The 16,762-nt window shown below is 41.4% G+C and overlaps 1 protein-coding gene across 1 annotated transcript in view; it reads left to right on the top strand.

Moving 5' to 3' along the window:
* Positions 1 to 16,762, top strand: part of LOC112111016 (thiamin pyrophosphokinase 1) — a 489,744-nt gene that overhangs the window by 232,265 nt on the left and 240,717 nt on the right. Inside the window, exon 5 of the mRNA XM_026654110.2 lies at positions 9,096 to 9,168. Coding sequence (XP_026509895.1) covers positions 9,096 to 9,168 — 73 coding nt within the window. The remainder of the gene's footprint in view (positions 1 to 9,095; positions 9,169 to 16,762) is intronic.

Raw genomic sequence — 16,762 nt, 5'->3', positions numbered from 1 at the left:
CTCATTAGTGACGGGAGAACCATTTCAGACATTAGCAAAAATAAATCCAATAGTTCTACTTATCGTTAACATTTCTTCTTGTCACTAAGGGGTAGGTTTTCAGAACAGAGAATTTTGCAGCATGATTTTTATTAATGATAATGGAAGTTGCTTGGCTGTCCCTGTGCAGAAAATTTCCCCCTGATGTATGCTTTGGGTAGTAGTTAGAGATGATGATAATCTATTCTACAGTTTATTTCAAGTACTACATTTTTATTATTTGCAGGGTGGCACACTACATTAGAGGTAAGCATAAATGCATACATTATTGAAGTGATAGCCTCACACAATTTTATATTTTTCCTTAAATCATAGCATTTCCAAATTAAATAATACTTAATGTTCTTGAATGTTAAAGCTTTTCAGAGGCATTGGAAAGAAATTCATCTCCAAGACTGCCAAATATTAGGAAACAGCTTAACACTGTGGTCTATGCAGCACTTTCTGGTAGTCCACAGCAGGCTGGCTGGTCATATGCGTCCTGATTCAGCAAAGCAGTTATGTGTGTGCTGAAGTGCTTCGCTTGAATTGTGGACAGGGTGCTGGTTCTCTCCCACATTTCTAACTGCTAAGTCTCACTACAAGAAGCTAAAAGTACACTATATAATTTCCAAATATTGCTTTTCTGTATAAGATGTTACTGTTGCTGTCATTAAGGATTAGTAAACTCTTTGAGGCAAGGGTCATCTTTTTGTTCTGTTTTTACAGTACCTAGCACAGTTGGGTCCTGCTCCATGATGAGGCCTCCCATGTGCTACTGCAATACAAATAATAATAAGGGAAGTTTTGTGATTGCAAGTGAAAGTGGAGGTAGACTATGGGATCATGAACAGAAGTGGAAGTGTCCATAATCTATATTTTAAGATGTGGTTCACACTATGGAAAAATCGTGAGAACCCATGCTTTAATTCTGCTAAAAAACTATTCTCTGCAGCAGTGGTTCTCAACCAGGGGTATGTGTACCCCTGTGGGGACTCAGAGGTCTTCCTGGGAGTATATCAACTCATCTAGATATTTTCCCAGTTTTACAACAGGCTACAGAAAAAGCACTAGCAAAGTCAGTCCAAACTACAATTTCATACAGACAATGACTTGTTTATATTGCTGTATATACTATACATTGAAATGTAAGTACAATACACCTCTACCCTACTCTACTCTACTCTAGTTTGTTGTTGTGGTTTTTGTGAATAACAGAGTGGTGAGACTACAGTAAGATGGTTTAGCGTCACATACACCTCTACCCCGATATAACGCGACCCGATATAACACTAATTCGGATATAACGCGGTAAAGCAGCGCTCCGGGGGGGCGGGGCTGCGCGCTCCAGCGGATCAAAGCAAGTTCGCTATAACGCGGTTTCACCTATAACACAATAAGATTTTTTGGCTCCTGAGGACAGCGTTATATCGGGGTAGAGGTATATTTATATTCCAATTGATTTATTTTATAATTATATGGTAAAAATGAGAAAGAAAGCAATTTTTCAGTAATGGTGTGCTGTGACACTTTTGTATTTTTATGTCTGATTTTATAAGCAAGTAGTGAGTAACTGAGTTCAAACTTGGGGTTACGCAAGACAAATCAGACTCCTGAAAGGGGTACAGTAGTCTGGAAAAATTGAGAGCCACTGCTCTGCAGGACATAACAGTACATGTATAGCATATGGAGTCTGTTAACCTTGGGTGACTAGTTCAAATACAGATGAAGGTGCTGTGACTGCAAGTTGCTGTCATCCAGTAGCTTTTTTGGTGATGTGTTTGAAATTACAGTAACTCCTCGCTTAACATTGTAGTTATGTTCCTGAAAAATGCAACTTTACGTGAAACGATGTTAAACAAATCCAATTTCCCCATAAGAATTAATGTAAATAATGGGGGGCTAGGTTCCAGGAAATTTTTTTCGCCAGACAAAAGACTATATTTTTTATCTATCTAATCTATCTATCTATCTATCTATCTATCCACACACACAGTATAAGTTTTAAATAAACAATTTTATACTGTATACAGCAATGATCATTGTGAAGCTTGGTTGAGGTGGTGAAGTCAGAGGGTGGGATATTTCCCAGGGAATGCCTTACAGCTAAATGATGAACTAGCACTTAGCTGAGCCCTCAAGGGTTAACACATTATTGTTAATGTAGCCTCACACTCTACAGGCAGCATGAATGGAAGGAGGAGACACAGCATGGCAGAGAGAGACAGAGACACACACCATGTGTGCGTGTGAGAGAGAGAGAGGGAAAGACAGAGACACACACCGTGTCTGTGAGAAAGAGAGACGTGCATTGCCCCTTTAAGTTCGCTGCCCCCACTCTAAGTACATTGCCTTTTTAAGTAGATCAGCAAGTTGAGACAGCAGCTCTTGCCAGGAAGCTCCTTCCATCCTGAGCCCTGTCATGTCCCGCCTCCCCCCGCTCTGTGGAGATGGGGTACAGGAGCAGGGGGCAGGAGCAGGGGACACCTTGACATTAGCACCCCTCTTCTCCTCCCTCACTCCCTGCACAGCAAGCAGGAGGCTCCTGGGAGCAGCTCCAAGGCAGAGGGCAGGAGTAGCACACGGCAGTATGGGGAGGGACAGCTGAACTGCCCGTCAATTGATAGCCTGCTGGGCGGCTGCTGCAGAGGGAACTTAGGGTAGCTGAAAGGGGGGCTGCCGGCCCACCCTGGTTCCAAGACCCCACCAGCTAGCTCCAACGGGCTGCTCTTTCTGCAAGCAGTGGACAAAGCAGGTGGCTGCAAAACAACGTTATAAGGGAGCATTGCGCAACTTTAAACAAGCATGTTCTCTAATTGATCAGCAACGTAACAATGTTAATCGGGCCGACGTTAAGTGAGGAGTTACTGTAGTTAGTTGTCTCAGCCCTTAGTGACCAGTTTCCATGTCTCAGACAATCTTGTGCATAATCTCAGTAGAGAGTTGATAGATTGAATAGGCATGGGAACTGAATGTAACAAAAAAACAAATCTCCTGCTGTACCTGTTCTTAGGATGAACAGGACACGTTAGTCCCCACAGCTGTCCTACTGCATCCTTCTCTAAGTGCTAAGTTCACAGAACACGCCTGCTAAAAACCAACCCTCATTCCCTTAGGGTGAAACTCACAACAGAGCAGCCAAAGAACCCACTTTAGGGTTAAGTGGAAATATGGACTTGGACAGGCTGGCTTCCTGAAGGTGTTTGTTGTATTGTAATTGAAAGCAAACTGTACTGTACTCTGTCTTCAAATGTTCATGTCTCCAGTGTTAACATTTGTTTTAAAAAGGTTCATTGCACACCATTATATGGTAAAGGAGCTACATCACAAGAAAAATCAATAGTAGGAAATCGTAACTTTGAATTAATGATACAACTGAGTAGTTATGCCAGAGTAATTTATTTAAGAAAACCACACTGTATTTTATTATAAAATGACTTCTAAAGTGATTTTTTTAATTGTATAAAAAGGCATTTTACTCTTTATGTTAAAGTTTGAAAGTGAGTTAGTAAAGGGCCCAGTCCCAGTTCGGCAAACACTTCAGACTCAACATGATGCTCACTAGCTTTTTTGAAGCTACGTCCTGAGGGGTGGGCCTTGTCTTCTAATCACCTGTTCCCTGAGGCCAACATTAAATGACCAAACTGTATAAAGGAAAGACTGAACTATTCCTGGGTGTTCTTGTTCTGGATCTGAGATAGTTACAAATTTGTAACTACAGGGAAAACCACTTGTGGATTTTGAAGAACTGACACCTATAAGACCCCAGGCTGGAATTGGGGTGACCTCTGGAAAGCTTTTTAGCATGTATGTAGGTTCATTTATTGTTTAAATATGTTCTCTCTGTAATACTTTCACCTTAAGAATAAATGTGCGTGCTTTTAGAGAGTTGTGTCATAATTTGCAACTGCTGGCAATTATAGCTGTTGATAGCCTTCGGAGAGAAAGAAAAGCTTACAATTCCTCAATACACATACTGGACTCCCTTTACAGTCCGGGATCATTCTTTCACTGTTCAAAGTCTTTTTCCTCCAGATGGTCCTCCAGGTGTTGAGATGGCATGGAGTGGGGGAGAGAAGCCACATGATGATATCATTCTCCCTCTTTTATACTTTCTTCCAGCTGTTAGAAAGATCCTTGCTGTGATGTGGGGGCCAGGCAGTGTCCATTGGTCAAGCAGTTTCCATTGCATATGTGCCTTCTCTAAGGAGCCTCTGTGATAGTGGTTTGTGTGTTGATGAGCCATTAATGAGCGTCTGGCCAGTGATGGCTACTCCTTTATTGTAACTGAAAGGCTGGCCGTGGGTGTTCCCAACCTCACAACATATTGCAGTAACACATATAGCAATACTTCATAACTTCACATATAACTATAGAACATACAATCCAACAGGATATTAATGTTCAACAGATCAAGACATTTAAAATGATACCTCACAAGGCATACTTTGTACAAAACATATCATAATTATATGACAGTGGTGAATATGGGGGTTCCAGGGTGCTGCTTTGAGGTACAGACTGTCACATAGAACAGGGTTTACAGCTGAGACTCCCAGGCAGAGAGAGTTGCACCCCTGCAGGCCAATTTTATATTCCTATCTCTGAGAGAGGCAGCGGGGCTTAGCAGCTCCCCTGGGCTACCTTAGGCAAGGAGCCACCTGTTTTTTTGTGAATCCCATTCTGAGGTGCCTCTCTCTCCCCATTCATTGTGTAGGGAGCCTAGATGCCTAACCCTGATTTTGTGAATCCCAGTGCTTTTCCAGACACCTAAAAGATAGGCATGGTGATGCTCATTTAAGTTATTTTGTAAATCTAACCCATGGTGTGTGTCTTTCGCATCCTTCAGGAATGCTGTACCCTTTCAAAGATTTTCCTCCTTTGTTTTTGTATGTTTTGGGGGAAGAGAAGAAAGGAGAAGTTACAATAACCTTGTGGTTGGGCACTCAGGCAGTTTGGTGCACCATGCGGGGGATTCTGAAGCCTTGCTCTATTCCAGCCCCCAGTGGTGTTTCTAGGGAGAGGCAGTGGCGTGGGGTTTTGGGGGTTAATTTTCAGCCAGAGTTCCCAGGCCTCTCAGGAAGGCATGCCTAGCTTTGAGATAATTAGGTGAAGCTGAATCCATTTGAAGTCAACATTTTAAAAAGATGTATTTTGCCCAGAGGAGAGAAACCTATGTAGCAGTTGTATTGATCAGAAGCCAAAGCAGTGTGTTCTAGGGACACAGCAAAGCTACTTGGTTTGGGTTGTACTTGTTTCTTGAGTTTACTGTTTGTAAAATTCCATGGATGGAAATTCAACTAGCAACGGTTTCTTAGTATCAATTTGGGTTAAGCCAGAATCTCTGGGGTAAATTGCAACTTGGAGAGGATGTGTTTTGTTTCGATTTCTCTTGTAGTTCTGGTCCTAGCCCCTCAATATGTCTCTTGAAACATCTATGTTTCAATGTTATGAAATGTTTAATGGTTAGAAAAACACTGCAGCTAGTAATTAGCGTAAGGAATTAAAGCATAAGAAAACAGGTGATCATAAATGATCATATGATGCTCTTCATAACAACTGTTTTTCCTTCTTAGGTGGGGTGAAGGGTAGGAATTGACTTGGGGGGGGGGGAAGGACCATTTTTACATCCAGAGTAAACTTAGTTTTAATAGCCTCTCTGCATTAGCAAGTAGGAAAGCAGGGAAAAGAACAAAGGATAGGAGTTCACCTTTGAAGTTTCTCAGGCTTCTGAGATCTTCTAATTAATAACTCAGTAGCAAACTAAATTGATAGCAGCTTTATTGAACAGGTGTTCTTTGTCTGAATAGAACAAACCAGGAGTCCAATCCTATTTCCACTGAAGTGAATGAGCCTGATTCTCTTCTCACTTACACTTGTGTTGAAGTCAGTAGGGCTACACTGATGAGAATGAGAGGATCAGGTGTAGAGAGTTTTGTTATTGACGTCAGTGGGTGCGCAGAAGCATTACCTAAAACATGGTGTGTCCTGCTCAAGTATACAGGAGTCTTGGGTAAAACCAGACAGCATAGGGGATTACCATTTTCCCTGAGAACAGATTGGCTTTGCTTTTGTTGGGAACACTGGTGGCTGTTTTGAAAGAGGGTAGTTCTATGCTGAATGCTGTGTAGAAGAGTATTACTTTCAGCCCCTGCTGAAAAACAACTTTCAGTTATTAAGAACAATGATGGCAAATAACTATTAAGTCTTTAAAGAAAAAAATCTAATATAACCAGTGCAGAAGATTTTTATGAGCTTTAATCATGTGGGAATTTTAAAGAAGATGTAATTCTGTTAAGATCAAGTGGGAGAAAATTTTCCTGATGTGGTTCTAAATTTCTTTAAGGACTTTTTTAAAATTAATTTTAAGTTATAAGCCAGTGAGTGAATTTGCTTATAAATCCTTTGAAAAATCAGGCTGACCTCAAGAGAAAGTTACAAAATGGACCAATCCCTACTTAACTTCAAAACTAACTTCAGCCTTATCTATGGAACAGTAACCAGCACTTTCATAATGCTATCTTGCCTTTTCATCTCTCTTGCTATCTGATCTAAATCTAAATTTACAAGATTTTAGTAAGGGGGAAAACTATTTTCTTCAAAACCCTTAAATGATACTTCGTATAGCATAGGGTTACCATACGTCCGGCTTTCCCCGGACATGTCCGGCTTTTTGGTACTCAAATCCCCGTCCGGGGGGAATTGCCAAAAAGCCGGACATGTCCGGGGAAATAGGGAGGCAGCATAAGCCAGGGTCCGCCCGGCCCCAGCACAACCCGTTGGGTCAGCAGCGCAGCCCAGCCGCCCGGCTACATTGTAGCGAGATCGGGCGCGGGAAGGGGGGGGCGCAGCCACAGAAGGCGGTGGAGGGGCCGCTGCTGCCCCCGGAGGCCGGGCGGACCGCGTGCCCCAGCCGAGCCCGCAGGACCACGGGGAGGCCGGGCCCAGCCAGCGGCTCGGGCTTCCCTCATGGGCGGGGATTCCCCGGCCACTGGGGGACCCTTCCTGCGGCCCCATCACCCCGCGCGGCAGGAAGGAGGCTGCGGCGCGGGGCAGGGAGTGCGGCGTGTGCTGGGGCTGCAGGGATCCGCGCTGCCCCGGTCGCCGCTGAGCATCTGAAGCCCCCGCCAGGCAGAGGCTGCCGGGGGAGCGGGGGAGTAGGGCAGGCGGGGGGGTGCAGAGGCTGCAGGGCAAGGAGGAGCACGGCAGGCAGGGGCATAGAGGCTGCAGGGGCGGGGGGGCGCAGGGGCAGGGCAGATGGGGGGGCCGGGGGCAGGACAGGCGGGGGGTGCAGAGGCTGCAGGGCGAGGAGGAGCAGGGCAGGCAGGGGCATAGAGGCGGCGGGGGGCGCAGAGGCTGCAGGGGCAGGGGGGGGTGCAGGGGCTGCAGGGCCAGTGGGGAGCAGGGAAGCACTTAGCAACCCCCAACCAAGATCAGAGCTGGAGGGAGGAGGGGGAATGTGGGGTGCTCAGAGGAGGGGGCAGAGTTGGGGCAGGGATTTTGGGGAAGGGGTTGGAATGGGGGCGGGGAAGGGGCAGAGTTGGGGCAGGGATTTTGGGGAAGGGGTTGGAATGGGGGCAGGGAAGGGGTGGGATGGGGGCGGGGAAGGGGCGGAGTTGGGGCGGGGTCAGGGGCGGGACCGGGGCCCCGTGGAGTGTCCTCTTTTTTAAATGTTTGAATATGCTAACCCTAGTATAGCACAGTTAAAGTTTCATTATACATTTGAAAATAATAATGGCATTTACAAATCTGTTTGATGCACTTAAAAGCTATACTGGGGAGAAACCAACCCAATTAAGGTAAAATAAATACCCTAAAATCTCCATTCCTCTGTTGTTTACAGCAAAAACAATGAGACTTTAGGAGAAATGCTTTTAAGAATTTAATTTAAATTAAGTTCTTATGGATCTTAGACATTCTTTTTTTTTTTTTTTAAGGAGATAATGTTTCCACAACCTCAGGCATAGATAATTTTAGGAGTACTTATCACTGGCAAGTTTAATAAATAAATTTTTAAAAAAAAGGAGAGGGAACCATAATAAAATAGAAAATCAGTAATAACTTAAAAAACAAACCACCTGAAAAACCAAATGAGCAGTTGCCAATATTAATACAATGTGTCCTCTTCTCCATAGGTATTTAGAGAGAAAATAAACTCAGCATCTCATGCAATGCATCTAAGCACACCACGGCAGGAAGAAGATTAACCAAACTGACTTTATTCAGCACATTTCTAGTGTACTAAATCACTAGGAGAATGAAAGCCAAATTAAATGGATTTTCATGTAACTTTTATTTGATTAGCTATTTTTTGTGTGTGTGGGTGCAATGTATGGAACAGATTCCTGAGTGCTAAATTGGGCAACAAATTATCTTTAGTGGCTGCCAGCCCACAAAAGCTCGAAAGGCTTCATGACATCTGAAGGTGCAGAGGGCTAATTCAGATCCCTTGGGGGAGATTTAAAACTTTCTATGTGCTGCTTGCCAACATAGAAGCTCACACTTAGGCCTTTTGTGGTGTCCCTCTCCCATCAAGTAATCCATTATTCTTTCAAGCCAATGCAAGCAGAGAGATTATGTTGCCTTCCACTTGCTTATAATGTCTTACAACACTTGAATAAAAGAACAAATTCTGCTAAATGTCTGACACCCTGAAACTATTATTGCTGTTAACAAAGGAACAAGATCCTAAGAGACTAGATGGTACGGTATAATGAATTGGCTTTTAAGCTGTTTTGTTGATGGCAATGTATTTAAATTTTTTTAAAAAGAGAGAGATTTAGAGCCAATCTTTCTTAAAATATGCATGCACAGTTCCTGCTCAACTCCATCTGGGAGCTGCATGTGTCTATGTAAAGGTGTAGTATTTGCCCCTTAGAATAGAGAGGACACCAGTTTATTAGACCTGTAACATGTTCAGATAGGGGCTTACTTAGTTAGTATTTTGGATGTAGACTACTTCATAATCTTGTTTCTTTTCCTTTGAGAGAAGAATATTCCTCCCCCATTTTTTTTTTTAATTTGAGAAAATAAGATGCCTTAATTTTTCATTTTACTGTTCATTGCTTTTCTTTCAGCTTCTTGCCTGATTACATCAGCGGCGACTTTGATTCCATTAAGGCTGAAGTCCAGGATTACTACAAGGTCAAGGTAAATTAAATCACTTTAATGTATTTGCACTGGTTTTTGTTAAAGCACCATGGGACCCAACTCATTAGTGAGAAATCCTTAGCACCTACTGATCATCCTCAATTCCTCTTGGCTTCTGAGGAATTTGACCAGGCCTTGTGTTATATGAGTGGCTCAATACAATTTAATAAGTAATAATGTATAGAAAAAACAAAGCGACTTTGAGGCAGTTGGCTTTTAGTTGGGAATTTGCAGCATTACCTCAATATGGTAGAGATGTGTAGAGATTTTCCTGGCAAGAAACTATTGCGAACTTTCTGAAAGTCTGAGTTTGAAAGACTGTAGTTTTTCCTAACTAATTTTTACTTCCTGATCTCAATCTCCTATGATTTATATGTAGCGGGGCACCCACATAAGCTCTACAGATATTTTCAGAAATGTGATTTTTCATGGGCTACGATTTTATCCTTCAAGCAACAAACAGTATGTTAAGACTTTTTTGCTGCTGCTTTCTTGATCACATATTGAAACAAGTATCAGATGTAAAGGTAGCCATCTTACAGCAAAAAAACTTCAGGACCAGACTCCAAAGAGAAACTGCTGAGCTTCAGTTCATTTGCAAATTTGACACCATCAGATCAGGATTAAACAAAGACTGTGAATGGCTATCCAACTACAAAAGCAGTTTCTCCTCCCTTGGTGTTCACACCTCAACTGCTAGCAGAGGACCTCACCCTCCCTGATTGAACTAACCTCGTTATCTCCAGACTGATTCTTGCCAGCATATTTATACCTGCCCCTGGAAATTTCCATTACATGCATCCAACGAAGTGGGCATTCACCCACGAAAGCTTATGCTCCAATACATCTGTTAGTCTTAAAGGTGCCACAGGACTCTCGGTTGCTTTTTACATATTGAAACAGTGAGTTCTGCACTGACTAGCTCTGCACTTGACTAATACACACTTCAATGGGACTTCTGGACAGATCCCTGCATACCTTAATTTGTAACTAATGCAGCCAGCACATTTTCCACCAACACAGTTAATGTTAACCTTTTCCCTTTTCTTAGGTTTTTGCCTTGGCTATTGATTAAACTCCCCTTCATATTTAGAGTCACCACATCATGTTTAGAATCACTATTGTTAAACTACTGTACATTAGAGAGAATGGTGAGTGAGGTAAAATCTTTTATTGGACTGCACATAACATTTTAGCAGTCTGTTTGTCTGGGACTTTGTGTTCTGAGTCTTACCCTCAGGCCTAAGAAAACTGACCTTTTGGAGTAACATCTGTGAATTTGCAGAACTCTGCTTATAAGCACCCCAGGCACTAGTTACAAACATGCTAAATGACTGTATGTTCCTCATGAGGTGGGTAACTTAGCCTCAGAAACTCACAGATCTGATATTTCTTCTTTGGGTTTCAGCTGCGTAGGAGAACATACAGAAGGATGCTCCTACTGAGACTGAAATAGAAAATAGCTAATGGCCCAATTCTCCTCTGCTAGTTCAGCTGTAATATGCTACCACTCCAGGCCCAACGCGAGTTCTTGCTTAAGGCACAATGGATGTAAGGTGCTTTGTTGGCATTGTCTTCTGATCTAAGAGCTCCCATCTGATCATGAGTTTTCATGTGTTGTGTTCCTAAGACCTAGAGTTTCCATCTTCTAACAATTTGTGAATTTGATCCAGATTCAGCAACTAATTTAATTCCTCAGAGCTCATGCTTAATTGGTTAATGTTTGCAAAGTGAAGTTTTAAAAAATGTTACTTGTGCTAATTATTAGTGTTTATCTGACTCATTCTGACTAAGTAAACTGCTAATTTCAAAGTGTAGTGGGAGATCAGGCTTGAAGAGTGCTACCACAGAGAACATTTGACTTAATAGTTGGTTGTACATTGTGCTGTAAATTACACATTGGTAAGTGGGTGTAGCTTACATGTCAACGGATTCAAACAAGGGACTGCTGTAATGTAGTGGTGGGGTTGGTGAGGGAGAACTAGTAGGAGGGTATTAGAAGGTGTATGCTATATCAGGGGGTGTTGCACCTTTTTATGCCAGTTCCTTTTCCTGTTACAATTTATATGATAAAAGGAATGTTTTAAGCACTTAAAGGATATTAAGGTTTATAAGGAATAGCCAACATAGGTTGGTTTAGCATGGTTTGTTCTTGACAAATCTATTTCCTTCTGTGACAGAGTTACTGGCCTACTGGATGGGGGGAGTAGTAGATATGATCTATCTTGATTTGAGTAAAGTTTTTGACACAGACCAATATGACATTCTCCTAAGCAAAGTAGGAAAATGTGGTCTTGATTAAATTTCTATAAGGTGTGTGCACATCTGTTTGAAATACTGTAGTTATCAATGGTTCGTTGTCAGTCTGGGAGGATGTATTTAGTGGGGTCCCTCAGAGACCAATCCTGGGTCTGGTACTAGTCAATATTTTCAATAATGACTTGGATAATGGTATGGAGACTAAAATTTGTGGATGGCATCAAACTGGGAGGGGTTGCAAGCACTTGAGAGGACAGGATTAGAATTCAAAACACCCTTGACAAACTGGAGAACAGTCTGAAATCAAGAAGATGAAATCCAATAAGAAGTGTAAATTACTTCACTAAGGAAGGAAAAATCAAATGTACAACTACAAAATGGGGAATAACTGGTTAGGTGGTGGTCATGCTGAAAACAATTTGTGGGTTAGTGGATCACAAATTGAATGAGCTAAACAGTGTGATGCAGTTGCAAAAAAGGCTAATATAATTCTAGGGTGTATTCACAGGTGTGTCATATGTAAGACATGGGAGGTAATTGTCTTGTTCTACTTTGTACTGATGAGGCCTCAGCTGGACTACTGTGTCCAATTCTGGGTGCTATACTTTAAGAAAGATGTGGATAAATTGGAGAAAGTCCATAGGAGAGCAACAAAAAATGACAAAAGGTTTAAAAAAACCGGGTGTGTTTAGTCATGAGAAGAGAAAAGAAAAGGGGTGGGGGGGGGGAGGGAAGGATCTTATAACAGTTTACAAAGGTATTAAGGGATGTTATCAAGAGGACTGATCAATTGTTTTCCATGTTCACTGAATATAGGACCAGAAGTAATGGGCTTAATCTGCAGCAACGGAGATTTAGGTTAGATATTAGGAAAAAACTTTCTAACTATAAGGGTAGTTAAGCTCTGGAATAGGCTTCTAAGGAAGGTTGTGAACTCCCTGTCATCGGAGATTTTTAAGAACAGGTTGGACAAACACTTGTCAGGCATGCTCTAAGCGTATTAGGTCCTGTGTCGCCACAGGGGTGGCTGGACCTGATGACCTCTCAAGGTCCCTTCGAGCCCTACATTTCTGTGATTCTGTGACTTAGTCCACTCTGAATTTGGTCCTATGTACCATTCAACTCTGAAAAGAGTGTCTGTAAGCCTATAACTTCGTATTTGTGATGTAAAGATCGCAAGTAGTTCAATGTGATTTTACGACTGTAACTGAGGGCATAATCTAACCTGAAGAATCTGTACTATTGGTGGTAGTGCCTGAGCCAGAAAAGACACCGCTCGACTTGAGATCCTGTAGGGGTGTGCTTGGCTGGAGGAAAGAAACTTTTTTTTTTTTTTTACTGAAATAATTTGGTCTGAAATTCAGATGTAAACGTGGAAGTAAATGTATGAAATTTTTCTGTTGGGGGCAAAAAAGTAGGATTTGGCTAGTACTCCACACTGTTGTCTCCTACGGCAACATTTGGGCTAGTAAAGGACTAGCAGTAGTTTACTCAGTTCCTATAGCCATCTAATTTTGTTTTCAGTCTGTAATATACAGTACACCTATGAATCACATAAAAATAGATGATGCCTACCCAGATACGTTGGGCCAGGTCCTCAGCTGGTATAAAATGGCAGTTTCCTTTTTAAATCAGTGGAGCTACACTGATCTGACTTCAGTGAAGCTAGGCTGAATTATACCAGCTAAGGCTCTGCACCCCTATATGTAGGGCCCTACCAAATTCACAATCCATTTTGGCCAATTTCATGGTCATAGGATTCTGAAAATCGTAAATTTCATTATTTCAGCTATTTAAATCTGAAATTTCACAGTGTTGTAATTGTAGGGGTCCTGACCCAAAAGGAGCTTGTGACCCCTCACAACTTATTGGGGGTGGAGAGGATTGCAGTAGTGCTACCCTTATTTCTGCACTGGTGCTGGCGATGGTGCTGCCTTCAGAGCTGGGCAGCTGGAGAGCAGTGGCTGCTAGCCAGGAGCCCAGCTCTGAAGGCAGAGCCGCCACCAGCAGCAGGGCAGAAGTAAGGATGGCATGGTATGGTATTGCCACCCTTACTTCTCTGCTGCTGCATGCAGAGCTGGGCCCTCAGTCAGCCGCCACCATTCTCCTGTGCTGCTGCCTTCAGAGCTGGGTGGCCACAGTAAGGGTGGCATGGTATGGTATTGCCACCCTTACTTCTGCACTGCTGCTGGCAGGGTGCTGCCTTCAGAGCTGGGCGCCCAGCCAACAGTTGCTGCTCTCCAGCCACCAGCCGCCACTCTCCTGCTTCCACTGAAGGCAGCGCAGAAGTAAGGGTAGCAATACTACGGCCCCCCTAAAATAACCTTGCGACACCTCTCCCCCTGCAACTCCCTTTTGGTCAGAACCCCCAGTTTGAGAAACGCTGGTCTCCCCCGTGAAATCCCTATAGTACAGGGTAGAAGCATACAAAAGACCAGATTTCAGTCCGTGACACCTTTTTCCCCCCACCCATGGCCATGAATTTCGTAGGGCCCTGCCTATATGCGCTCCACCCCCTCCCCCTCCCCCCCCATTTTTTGGTTTGGTTTGATTTGGGGTGGTTTTTTGGACGTTTAAACGGGGGGACAACTGCTACAAAAATAATTGATCTTTAACTTTCCCCTTCCTTTGAGCTCAGCTTCTACAGCATGGAATAAGAGACTGGGATAAACAAGATATCAAGGCATGTAGATAAATTGTTAAATGAAACATTTATATTAGGAAACCGAGTGAATGATTGCAAATGGGAAAATGGAGCAACTTTTGTTGCTCTGCATAGATGGATAAAATTGTGAAAAATCCACACCCCTGAGTGACGCAGTTATACCAGCCCTAAAACCCCTAGTGTAGACAGCGCTATGTTGATGAGAGGGTTGCTAGTGTCAACATAGTTATCGCCTCTCGTGGAGGTGAATTAATTATGCTAATGGGGCGGGGGGAGCTGTCCCATTGGCATAGTCGTGTTTTCACTGAAGCACTACATAGGCACAGCTGCGCCGCTATGCTCGTTTTGAGGGTAGACATGCCCTTGGACAACTGTATGGGTTCATGTGGAGCAAAGTTAGGCCACCACCTGAGGAGTTTGGAAAATCGCACCCTATGTGCTCATCAGATTCTAAATGGCGGAAAAGTTTGTATGATATTTAATTTATATATCATATGCTCTTGATATACTTGCTAGATAAAGGGTGAGTTGTGTTCAAATATTTGAAGGTCCGTAACAAATTGTGTCATTCTGCTAATTTTCACCAGCAAGTAAGTAAGTTTGTTCATATTTGTGAAACTAAAGCTACATTTCTCTCTGGTTTTATAAATGTATTTTATAGTTCATTTAATTTTCACTTATGCATAAAATGTCAGTGTGTCAAACCCTACTTTTTAAAGCAGCATTGATTGATTGACTGAGATAAATGCATTACTTTTGAAGTGTCTGAATAAGAGGAGTTAGTTGTTAAAGCTTAAATGTGAAATTAATCATGTCATAAAATATACTCATTTGCAAGTAGTTGTCACAGGATGTATCACCCTGCTGGTTAAGAGGAAGTATTGAAGCTCACATATGACGTTAAGTATGAGATAAAATATACTGATCAGGAAGCAGTTTTGTCAAGGTGCAAGAGACAGTTATGGGCCTGATTTTTCCAATCACACTATTTTCATACTAAGTCCACTGACCTCAGTGAGTTTACTCCTTATTTACCAGATGTAAATAAGAAGAGAATAGGTCCATTTGCTTCATTATGACATTAATGTTATAGGAAATACGGCATCCCTTGGTATATCCCGAAAGTCAAAAGAGTTTAAATGGAAAGGTAAGCTCCTTCAGAATCCTTAGGTTGATTTGTTGTCATACTCATAGGCAAGCAACATTATGTGAGGATTATACAGCAACACCTTCCTTTCTCTCTTAGCAGGCTCAGCAATGTTATGTCATGTGTTACAGGGCAGTCATTTAAATCGGGGGGGGGGGGGGGAATCAATGTTTTTAAATCAAGTTGCAATTTATTAAAACAGATTTTAATTTAAATTATATTTTTCTTTTGTAATCTTTTCACTTCAGATTTAATTTTGACAACCTATATGAAGGCCTAAATTTACTATAATGTATTAAAATTTAAATTAAACTTAAAAAAATTCAAGCAGTAAACATTTTTAAAGAAAGTCAAACCATTGAGCTGGTAGAAGTCACTGGCCACATACCAAGAACCAGTTTGAAATGCTAAACCAGCTTTTGACAGCAGTAGCCTCTTACGCAGGTGCAGAGAGAATATTTTCTTTATTTATGTTTGTTTAATCAGTTCAATGATTAGTTCATTCAAAATTGAGAAACTGATTGGGAGTTGAAAAAACAGTAACGCTTGTTTTCCTCTTCTAACCTATGAATAAAAATGAGGTGTGAGAAGATGAGATCTACTAGTTCTGAAAATTTTGAAGGACATGGTGATTGGAAACATTCAGTTCACTAATTACCAATGATACTTCCTTTATTTAATAAATCAGTTTTGAATACAAACGTGTTTTGTTACACTTTTCTTCTTATGTATACAGCACATATACAGTAGCTTTATGTAACTAATGAAAAAATTTTAAAATGCTGTATTTTGTGCATTTTAACTGAATTTCATTTTCTATCCAAATTAATTTTTACTCATGATTTGTATTAAACTTTATCTAGTAAATAAGAAATGAGCCACTATTTTCTAATATAATAAATGTTACATTTATTCAAATTCTTAATTTTTTTTTATGTTAAGCTATATAAATTGCTTAAAAGTGATCTTCTATATCTTCCTGGTTAGCAAAAAGCGTCACCTTTTAGTATAACGACTATATGTAATTATAAATCAACATGTTTTAATATTTACCAACAAATGAAAATAAAACTTGACATTTGCACATTTTAGTTTTTTTTCCAAAGAAGACTAAATCAAGTATTTACATCAAGACTTCCTGCATACTGATGTAAATCATTATTAAAATCAGTGATGTAAATCTGATTTAAATAAGTTCATAAAACAATTTATCTTGGTTTATCTTCTCTAGATGTGGCATGTAGTAGTGGATGAAGAGGTGTGAGAACAAAGCCACTTGATTGTGAAGTTTAACAGGATATTAATTGTGTACTGGATGATTATAAATGTGAAGCACAGACGATGGGTTAGGAGCGCTTTGTTTTGGGGGACAGAACAGAACAAACGTATTTATTGCCGAATAAAAAGCTCAACCTGAGCTTTATTTTTCTATGCTACAGTCTTGGTTTTGCTAGTTCAGTAGTGAAGAAGGCTGCCTAAAATCATTCAACTTTTACATTAAAAAAATTATTTCAAACCTGCCC

This window comes from Terrapene carolina, unplaced genomic scaffold, assembly GCF_002925995.2.
Source record: "Terrapene carolina triunguis isolate 2854851 unplaced genomic scaffold, T_m_triunguis-2.0 Scaffold180, whole genome shotgun sequence".
NCBI lineage: Eukaryota > Metazoa > Chordata > Testudines > Emydidae > Terrapene > Terrapene triunguis.
This window is presented reverse-complemented; position numbering and strand designations above follow the sequence as displayed.